The 10,932-nt window shown below is 48.2% G+C and overlaps 1 protein-coding gene across 2 annotated transcripts in view; it reads right to left on the reverse strand.

The window, feature by feature from the left end:
* Positions 1-235: 235 nt before the first annotated feature.
* SARC_03584 overlaps positions 236-10,932 on the reverse strand; it is a gene marked incomplete at its 5' end in the record, with an annotated part of 11,576 nt that continues 879 nt past the window's right edge. The window contains 12 exons of one of the 2 annotated variants that reach the window (XM_014302622.1): positions 236-563; positions 1,075-1,267; positions 2,073-2,289; positions 2,889-3,050; positions 3,320-3,411; positions 3,571-6,014; positions 6,286-6,390; positions 6,696-7,080; positions 7,372-7,708; positions 8,598-8,820; positions 9,613-9,767; positions 10,182-10,409. In XM_014302622.1, the coding sequence (XP_014158097.1) occupies positions 278-563; positions 1,075-1,267; positions 2,073-2,289; positions 2,889-3,050; positions 3,320-3,411; positions 3,571-6,014; positions 6,286-6,390; positions 6,696-7,080; positions 7,372-7,708; positions 8,598-8,820; positions 9,613-9,767; positions 10,182-10,409 (4,827 nt within the window). In that variant the 3' untranslated portion in view covers positions 236-277. Of the gene's footprint in view, positions 564-1,074; positions 1,268-2,072; positions 2,290-2,764; positions 3,051-3,319; positions 3,412-3,570; positions 6,015-6,285; positions 6,391-6,695; positions 7,081-7,371; positions 7,709-8,597; positions 8,821-9,612; positions 9,768-10,181; positions 10,410-10,932 lie in introns of those variants that run through there. The other variant, XM_014302621.1, reaches the window with a different exon arrangement.

The raw sequence follows: 10,932 nt of genomic DNA on the forward strand, positions 1-10,932 counted from the left end.
TATATATATATATATATATATATATATATATATATATATATATATATATATATATATATATATATATATATATATATATATATATATATATATAAATATATATATATATATATAACATTAATGTATTGTATGTATCTTCATTTTCAATGGGAAATAATGTAATCGAAAAGTTATAAATGCAACAACTGAATGTGTATATACTCACCTTTGATGGTAAACAATGTGATATAACGCACTTCGATACTTGTTCTATTTATTCAGTTCCTATAGTGTGCGTTTATTTCTTCCGCCTCTTTTTCGACATCTTTTGAATATTCACAGCCTTCACGGGCTTCTCTTCTTCAGTCTCGTCAATTTTTCTCTTCTTAGCAACAGAGCCAGGCAAAGTGCGAGAATTTGTATTCGTGACGCAGCACAAGTAGTACTGCACACCCACACTCATTAGCATGTCTGCCCACACCTCTTGTTTCTCTGACATGCGGTCGTTAGGTGATTTCACCTCCACCATCTTGCACGCCAGTAGGTCTTCATTCCACAATGTCAGGTCGGGTAAGCCACCCCGCCTGCGAATTTTATTGGTGAACACGATGTATGCGAAGATGAGTAGTGCGACTAAATGTGTGAGTACGAGGGTATCGGCGTTGTATCTACGAGAAGATTAAAGATATCTATGGGGAACTGTGTGTATTGGGTTGCACGTATTCCAATAAATACCATATTACGATCTAAAAGCAGCCTACATGGAAGGTACATATTTCAAATAGACACTTATTCATACCTCGGTGTGTATTGTATGTGTGGAATAGGCGCAGACGTGGATCTACAACTAAGGCTTCAGTACATACTATATTCAATGTTTGTGGTAAAACCCTTTTCAAAACCCTGAAACAAAACGACGGGATTTCATATAATTTGCACGCAACAAACTACAAACTACCCGCAATGCTAATCTGGTATGAGAAAACGACAAGGTATACGACAATAGTAGTAAACTCCGAAGATAGGCTTGGATAAAGGCTCGACAAGCAACTTCCCAGCGCCCCTCCCCCCCCACCCACATATCATAAGACTCACCGTCCCCGCAGATCCATAGCCAAGATACGGCATATACTGCTAAGAATGGGACCTCCCAAACACATTGCGATGCCACTGAGAGTTTCGACCGTCAGATGCTCTCTGTCCCACTGCATGCCGACCACCAACACCCCATAGTGATCGTACCAGCTCTTGTGGACCATATCATATATCTGCCCGGGCGTACGGGAAGCTGTATGGATGAGAGCATGTAGTGATAGTTAGAGGTATAAGTATACGTCGTCGTGCAATGCGGAGAAGGTACCTGAGGGCTTAATGTTGGAGCAGGTTGGTGCAGTGTCGAGTCGTTCACACCATAACAATAGTAGACCAGATGATCTGCACTAGTGCGAGGGACTGCTTATGGAACAGACTAGCAATACGTGCGTTTATTTGCCGATCACTACTTATTCCATCGCGAACCCAACGGTAGCAGTATCATGTCATGAAGTCCCCTCTCTCGCCGCTAGAAGGATCGAGCGTATATCAAGCGGACATAGCAGCGCACACACGGTAAGTACCAGGAATCGGCGACATACACCAACTACTACGTTGTATACTACAGCTCGGCAAGGATACAGGAGTGATATTTCCGTTTCCTCACTAGAGTTTTGTGCGAAATTGTATCAGTATATGGAAGGTTGTACCGCCCTGTAGCTCTACGGATCGACTATATACCACGCACAATTAAACATCTTAAAGAGATCGAAAGCCTCTATGAGCTCTAGTAATTGGTCGAGTTCCACACTACGCTCACTTCAAATGATACGCGCTTCAACTGTAAGGTGTTGGGACTGTTTATTCATAAATCCGGCTATACATGGCATCACCGATTGATATACAGGTATTGCACTGCTGTTATCGCTGGAGGGACAGGTCTGTACTGTAAAACCCAAGAGCCCCGCTCAAAGGATACTATAGACAAATAGGGCTACAAATTGCAGTAAGTTTGAAAGAACATGTCAATGGAACTCGATATGGTATACGCGGTTGCTTACCAATCTGGATCAGCCGGTCCTCGATCTCCACCCGGCGCGTGATATAGAAGTCGTCGCTAAACATGTCCAGCGGCGCGATCTGGAACTCAGTGACGAATACACCAGGGATGTCCAAGAAGATACAGTCCCACATCAGCAGCGCAAACAGCGACGACACGACAGACCCCTCGGCATGCACGCCCTTCCAGCCACGGCTTTGTTTGGGGCTATCGGGAGACTAGATGTCCGTACACGTGAGGGCATACAGACATCAAAGAAGGTCGTTTAGAGTGTGCGTATCGGGGGTGAGGAGGCAAGATGCAAACACCTAGGAGTATGGACGCAAATGGGAGTGCAAATACACATACACATCAGAATAAGTCCTGCAAAGCATAGTCTTCTAAATGAACGTCTAAAAGTGTGATTTTCCGGCGTGAGAAATGGAGCGCGGTATATCCGGAGTCACAATCTGACCTGCGATTGCGCATACAACACTATACTAGATTCTCAATCGACGGTTCGCCACCCATCCCACCCAACACTGTGTACCGAACATCCCGGCACGGTAGTGAGGCCCCTGGCCCATCGGATATAAACTATCGCGGTTTGTCTCTTTGTTTAGTACAGCCAAATTGGGATTAGGGTATGCAGGCGTACTTGAACATTCTGCCATTTCTATCCTGAACAAGTTCAACATCACCGTCTGTTCCTACCGAAATCTAATTGATCACCCCAACTTGATGTGCATGCCTCTCTACACCTGCAATGTACTTATTCTTCTTACCTTGCCCATGTTGAATATCTCCCCCACCACAACATCGCACACAACATACACACCGTCTCATTCACCGGCCGTTCGGGAGAATGCCTGAACCGTTTGCGGACATAGGTGCCAGGCTTAGGCTTGAATGGCGACCTGCTGTGTTTCGCACTCCCATTGTGCGTATCCGATGCGCGGTTGAAGATGTCGTTATGCTGCTCCACTGACGCTGTGAGGACCTTCAGGTGGTATAGCGTGCGAGTATAAGAAAGTATGTGGAGAATAGCATCGTCGTCCTATATTTAAAGTATGCCGAGACAAGCACCCACATCAGACTGCGCCAACATACGCCTCACAAACAAACAACAAAAACGACACACACACATACACAACTGGCTTATGTGCACACGTCCACACACACATACAGTTTGTGTATGTGCACACGTCTTCACAGGTTGTGTATGTGCACACGTCTTCACAGGTAGTGTATGTGCACACATCTACACACCTCTAAGGCATAGTCTTCTACGCTGTAGAATCTCGTAGAGCTGGCGCCGCCATCCGCATCTACAGAGTGGTTGATGTAAACCGATTTCCTTCCTGTAAAACAGCATGAGTGGATGATAGGCTTAATGTGAGATGTACCGTCGCAAGGTGTCTATGTCTCTCAACTATACGGTTATGACAACTGTAAATGGTGAAAAGTCCGTTCATGGTTTGCAATTGGTAGCCTCTCGCACCACCCACAGAAACACCTACCAGTGATCTCCTCGGAGTACTTCCGACCGTCTACAAACACAACTGGCGGGGGGCACAGAGGCTCTCGTCTCAGCGACGTCACCAGCATAGCCTTGTACAGCGCCACAGCCTCCCCATCTGTGAGCGTCTCGTCTGGCAGTGTAGGTAGCGTGTGCAGCAGTATCTGCGACGGCGGCAGTTGCGCAGCGGCAGCGCTTTCGTGTTGCGCCAGCACTTTCGTGTGGGATGGCGTGTTCATGTGTGATACAGACGGCGGTTGTTGTAGTAGTGCCATGGCTAGTCCAGACGGACTTCGCTTCACCTCCACAGTCGTGGCCCTTGCCGCACCTGTCGGTGGCGACGTCTGGCGAGTACACACCACCGCATCGGTGTGGATAGGCGCGGGTATCGTAGGATCACTCAGTACGGCGCCACTCCCGTGTGACGCGCGTGTCGCCTGGGGCGAAGTAGGTACGGTGGTTGTGCCCATTGACGAATCTTCGCAACTCGATGACTCACAACTCACAGTTAGCGGTGTATCGTCTGTGACAGGGCGTGGGGGTGTGGTGCTGCTTGCGTTCTTATCGGCAGCGGTAGCTCGCACAAGCTTCGCATCGACGCCCGTGACTGCGTCAGGCGGAGATAGAGCTGTGCGTGTCATGCCTGCCATCGGCTCCTCCTTGTTGTATGTAGCAATGGGACAGACCTTCAACTCGCCGTGCGTGTTCAGCATCAGGGCGTCCTCCCTTTGGTCGTGCTTGTCATGCGTGCTTGCGACTGACTCGTTCTTGACCTCGTTGTGGGTGCGTTTGATCGGTTCGTCATTGGTCTTAGTGTGCGGGTTGTTATTCGGCTCCTCCTTCTTACAGGCACGCTTGGGCGAATCCTTAAACTCGTCGTGTGTGGTTATAACTGGCTCATCCTTGATGCCAGTAGCCGTGGGTAAATCCATAGAATCGTTCTGTCCGGATGTGTCGCTGTCGGCAGACTCGCGGTTGCCAGGCAACGGCTCCGCTACCAATTCCTCCTTAGTTACTGTGCCGCAGTTTGGCGAGCCCGCAACTACCATAACACCCAGAGTGTCTTCACTGCCTGAGCGTGCTGTCACCGTGTACGCCGTCGCGCCGGTGTGTGGTGGGGATAGCGTCTCGGACTGCACCTCGCCCTCGGGTTTTGGGCTCACCTGAAGTCCGTCTATACATTCGTTATCTGCGTCACCACCACACGACAGACAGTTGAGGTGCGCCACATCCCTGGACTCTCGCAGAGTACTGCGGCTAAGCAGATTGTATCCTGCCCCATTCGGGTATAACTGACCCGTGTCCCCGTCTAGTAGGGGCAACCTACGTGGCGGAGTATTACATAGACCGTTCGTAGTGGCGAGGTCTGTAACGGGAGCTGTGGCTACGTCTTGGCTTGACCCTGCCTCTGTAATGCCGCTAAGCGCCGATGAATCGTTCAGTCTTTGGTGCGATGCGGTGTGGTGTTTTGGTTTCCAATAGTTGTTGTTGTGCTGTCTGCTCTTCGCGAGACTCAGACGATTCCTTGTTGCCCGTCTCGGCCCTCGGGCTTTGGCCGGTACACCGACTGTGCTGCCTAGCAATATTATGTCATCGTCTATGTGTAGATTCGTACTTAGTTTGGCTGTCTGTATATTCGTACTTAATCTGCCCGTCCCGCTTGCCCTACTTGGTGCGCCACCCAACCCCGTGGGGGCGTATGCGAATGCTCCGTCAGATAAATCGCTATCGATATCTATGCAGACAGTTGCCGATGCACGTTCAGCGTTGTTCGTCTCCAGACGCGCGTTAGTTGCACTGGTATCGAATGTTTCCGGATTAACACTATCACAGTCTATATCAATGTATTTCACCGCCCTGACTGTACTTTCTTCACCTCCTCCCACACTACGCCCCCGCCTGTCCTTATTCACACTCGCATCCCCTCTCACCCTCCCCCCACTTCGTGCATGCGTTCGTCCAGGGGTGTACCGTGTGTGGACGATATCGTCATCACTGCTGTCCTGAGTCTGCGACCGCCGCTTGCCCTCTGTCTGGTCTCCTTTCCTCACACTCCTTCGACAAAGTGGCTCCGAAGCCGCACTTCGCTGGCTTTGCGGACGGGATTGTTGGCCTTCCACGTCTTTACTTGTCAAACACAGTGAGCGCATTTCGCCCCCGCCTGGTGTATATATGACACTCTGTGCGCGCGGCTGGGCTTGTAGACGCACCGGAGTGTGTGGCTGCGTGAAGATCTGCGAGCGTACCTGTCGCCGCACCTGAGACCGCGGGGACACGTCTACGCGTGGTGCGCTGCGCTTGTGGTGCGGTCGAATACCCTCCAGAATGGCGTCAGAAATGTCGTCCTGGTGAACTTTGCTCTTCAGCAGTCTAAGCAACCGCTTCTCAACTGCGTGCCGATGGCCCGTGCGCAGGAACGGGTCTTGCAGTCCTGCCAGACACGCTCTGTGACACAAAACAGACTTTCAGGATTTAAACTCGATATCAAAATAGGTGCAATCCAACAGAGCTGCGTACAATCTGTGTTGAGATTGCACAAGAGCAAGGGCACGTACAGACCTCCGTAGATTCTTCAATGAAAAAGCCTGGAGAAGCCAGGCGCGCAAGGAAGCATCTTCTGTTAGCGACAACTTGTACTTACATTTAGGCCATATACTTGTAATGAAGCGACAAAGGAAATCAATGCTTTATAGCCCAGTGTTCACAATCGACCTACCGCAGAGACGCCGCCGGTTCCTTGATGTGCTGTAACAGATTCAGAGTCAATCTGTTCCACCAACGACCCCTGCTGCCAGCACCTAGCCGCGTCTTCTTTCTCTCACTGTACGCAGTAGGCATGAAAACACATAGACTATAGGGTCAGATCAAAGGGACACGAAGACATCGGCAGGCCTACCTCAGACACAATTACATCAGCCTGGCCGATAGAACTACCTACATACATAGCAACTGAAGTGGATTCAGAGCACGCGCCACAGGATTCAATGGGGATGTGCTCGAAATTCAGGTGGTCAAATATCCCGTGGGATTTATCATTCTCTCTCTAGGGAGAGAGAGAGAGAGAGGTGATCCCAATAGCACACTCACAGGAAACCCCGGGCACCACGACAGCACACGCGTACGCACTTTGCACAGAAGACTCCATCGTAGCGTTCGTGGCCCAGCAACCAGCTCAGCAGCAGAACACTCTCCTCGTAGAGCTTCTTCATCTCCATCACCTCCACACCCACCGCCAGGATCCTGGCATAGACCCACTGTGCTGTGTATATGCGTCGATAGCTGACTCCCTGCGCCACCAGATCGTCATATTCACTAGTCCACGTCTCCTGCGACGGGTTGGGTGCATTTTGCGATGATTTCAGCACATTTTGCGACGTCTTGAGCACATTTTGCGACGTGTTGGGTGCGCTAGACGACGCACTGAGGGTGCTAGCCGTGCGGTTTGCGGGCGTAGATATCCCTAGATTCTTCGCAGTCCTTCGCACAATCCGGAGCGCTTCATTGTGTTTCTCTGATAAAACAAAAAACGAAAACGAAATCAATTGAAGGCTGGGCCACCGATTGCGAGCCAATCCGAATGTACAATTCTAATACAAATGATACTCCAATGGAACAGACAGATAAAAAGCTCAAATCTAATAGGGCCTAGTGACATCACCAACTATCTTACACTCCCTTCACCACCATCACAGACGCACTGACGCACACTCTAACCACCTACTCACGTCGCCTTAAACCATACACAACTGCCAAAGGCAGCCGACTCACACGCCCGGACACCCCACCACAACCAACGACATACGGTGCTCGACTAAGTCATTCACATCGCGCTCGGCAATCAAAGCGTTGTGGTACTCAATGAACGCGTCTCTCATTGGGAATATCCGCCACTCCTCCATGCCCCGCAAGTTACTACCACCCGTGCCTTGTAAGCCACCGCCACTCGTGTCCAGCCCTATACTGCCCCCAGGCGCGCCCCCGTTGGTATTCTCTACGCCGGGATCGGCTACACTAACACTGGGGTGTAGCGTGGGCGGGGTGAGTTTGATACCGTAGAGTGGATCGTGTGATGTGTTTGCTATTTGCTTTGTACCCTCCGTGTCGGCGAGCTTAGATTGCGGACTGTTCACGCCTTTGGCCTACAGATCAAGGGGGTGGGATATCAATTGCCAGCATTATTAAGGCACGCAAAGGTACATATTATTTAGGCAGGCGTATAGACATTCTGCGACGATACACCAGGCGAATATACACAACCAAGCGGGGATAGACTACACTAAGGCTGAGTCCTGAGACGCAACTATGAGCCGCTGGCATGTAGTTGCATGCGAGAATGGCTTCCATAAATGATTCACAAAATTGCTACTCGGCTTAAGACAACTTGTGCCTCATTTCTCACAGGACTGTATGGTCTGACGCAAGAAGGATATCAAAACCATAGGAATAAACACCGAAGCATCACAGATAGATTCCTGATTCAAAAACAAAGCACGGGGATACTAGCGCATTGTGACTAGGAGAGGCAGAAGGAGCGTGAGGTATTCAATTTGAACACAAGCAACAGCTTGGGAAGGATTGCATGCTGACTCTTTCGATTAAACAAAAACCATGTTTTTTCCCTCGGATATTGTATAGTTATTGTGGCACATATGGATTCGTAGATCCATTACTAAACGAAAGCACAGATCCAGGTCACAAGACGAGTGCACAAGATAGATAAAAACATGCGATTCCAGTGCTAAGAGGACCAGCGACAGACAGTAGGAACCAGTATTTTAGACACGCAGGCATTGTGGGGACACCACATCAACAGATTAATATAAACGGGCAGCATACGGAGTGCGCGAAAGCACCTACAGGTACAGATATCCAGACCCAGATTGGATCCTACAAGGCTGAACAAAAGATACCAAATCACGTAACATGTCGTATTGCGAGATTCAAATTCACAACAAGGCCCAAGCTCCGCTCCGATCAAGTAAAACCCTGAAATACGAGGCACTTCAGCAAGTGCGAAAGCCTGCATACCGAGTAATGATACATCAGATTGGATTTGTCTGTCAGCAACAGAGCGGTGAGTGGATTGGGCTCCAACGGCCCGTTGTTGTGCACAAAGAAGAGCGTAAACACTCTGTCGATCACATCTTTGTGCGAAGCATTCAGACGCACACACCCGCCCGAACACGCGTCCTTGACCCATTGCAGCACAGTGCCTGTCTGATCGGCCACATGAAATAGGCTACGCGTGCTCCTGTAGTCAGAGAGAGCACACAGACACACACACACACACATCGAGATGGTAGTACAAAAGAGTGAAAGTGAGCGAGCGATACAGAATGAACGCGAAAGTGAGCAGGGTGTGGGATAGTTTGTACCATACGTACGCGAATGAGCACCACACACTGCCCTGTGTGGTCTAAAATGTATGTACATCAGCTGGGTGAATAAGAATATCGCACAAGACAGGAGCGTTGTACTAAGGCTATAAAGCACACGTCCGTTCATATATAAAAGATAATGGAATACTTTTAGTAGCGATATAGAATAGAAAAAATTCACTCACCGTTCACAGAGTTTAGCTGAACACAAAATGCTCAACACGACAATTCTGAGACAATTTAGTCAACCTTACGCGAAATACAAAGCATTTGCTAGTTGCGCAGATACACCAAACACAAATCTTCAACCAACTGGCGACCGGGGCTATGCTGGTCGCCTAGGCTGACATGCTCAAGTTATTAGACAACTTGCTACAAAGAACCAACACACAATACCTTACAGGAATAACAATGTCAGACATGCGGTCGTACTGAGTAGGAGATCTGGCAAGCAGCCACACGATGTCACACTAAGCCGCGCCCCAAATCAGACGGTGAAACCAACTTACGAATCAATCGAGCCCATTATGTGCGACGTAGTATCACAGCAAAGCGCACGCGCAGACTTCAAAAGATGCTTTGATAAGTGAATCTGCAGGCGTAGCCTGTACCTTACATGGTGCAATAGATTCCACTCTTCTGTTTTTTTTAGGCGTATCTTGTACCTTGCATGATGCAATAGCGCATCCACACATCGTGCGCGCACCGGCAGTCCGCTGGTTGCTTTGCGATGACGGATGTCCCTTTTCTTAAGTACCGCTTTTAATTCCGGGACAGTCAAGAGGTCCAGAGCTCGCTCGAGATCTCCAAGGCCTTGTTCCTGGGGAAAAAAATGAGCCAGCCATGATTGTGAATGCAAATAAGTCTATATGCACCTTGCATCATATTCAGGACACAATTGAAACGCACACGGCGGTGATGTTCAGATGTGCGTGTAGGATGAGGCTGCGAATGCTTGAAGTATATCTCCAGGGCACTTTATCGAGCGCTATGACAAGGAACCGCCGGGGCTTTCTTCTTATGATCGTTGAATTTTTACACTGAAGATAACGTATATTCACTCAGACACACAGTTATCGCACGAACAGATGAGTCCAAATACTGGACAAGTGATATGGCCACTACCTACCGAAACGGAAGAGTACAGTCAAAGGGGCCAAGTGCACATCAATATCAATCACATACACTCCGCTACAACGCACAGAGGAACCAGTCGTGGGTCTAAAGCACATACCGAGTGACTAAAGAACTGCAAGGAACAAAGCTCTTCGCACACTGTAGGTATGGGTGTGTCGATGTCTTTATACGACAGCTTATCGATCCGGATCCATCCATTCTTGCGCTGGAACACTCGCACATACAACTTCTGCGCTTCCGAGCTCATGGCTTCGGTGAAATGCTCGAAAACCAGTCGGTCATCGGAGGAGAACAGATGTGCGTGCGCTGTGCCGCCCAGTACTGCCTGTGAGCATAAGAAATCCAACGGTTTCCTCCAATAAATATGTATACAATTATGTATATGTGAAGATTGATTGCCCATACCACTTATACGAATATATACACAGCACATATGTAGATTTATATGTATGTACATTTGCGGATGTGCATTCATACGTACATACACATACGCGTATTTATGTACTTATCTATATGTATGCAAGTACAAACAAACACAGAAACACAGAAACACACACACACCCACCCAAAAACACACACACAATCCTATTATATATATGTAAATTAAACACATGTATATATATATACAAATATACATCCATACACACAAACTCAACCACACGTACACGTACACGCACACACACACACACACACATATATATATATATATATATATATATACTACGTACATACTACTACTATACATACATACATACTACTATATATAATATATAATATATATATATATATATATATATATATATATATATATATATATATACTATATAGTATATATACTACTATACGTA

Source organism: Sphaeroforma arctica, assembly GCF_001186125.1.
Source record: "Sphaeroforma arctica JP610 unplaced genomic scaffold supercont1.185, whole genome shotgun sequence".
NCBI lineage: Eukaryota > Ichthyosporea > Ichthyophonida > Sphaeroforma > Sphaeroforma arctica.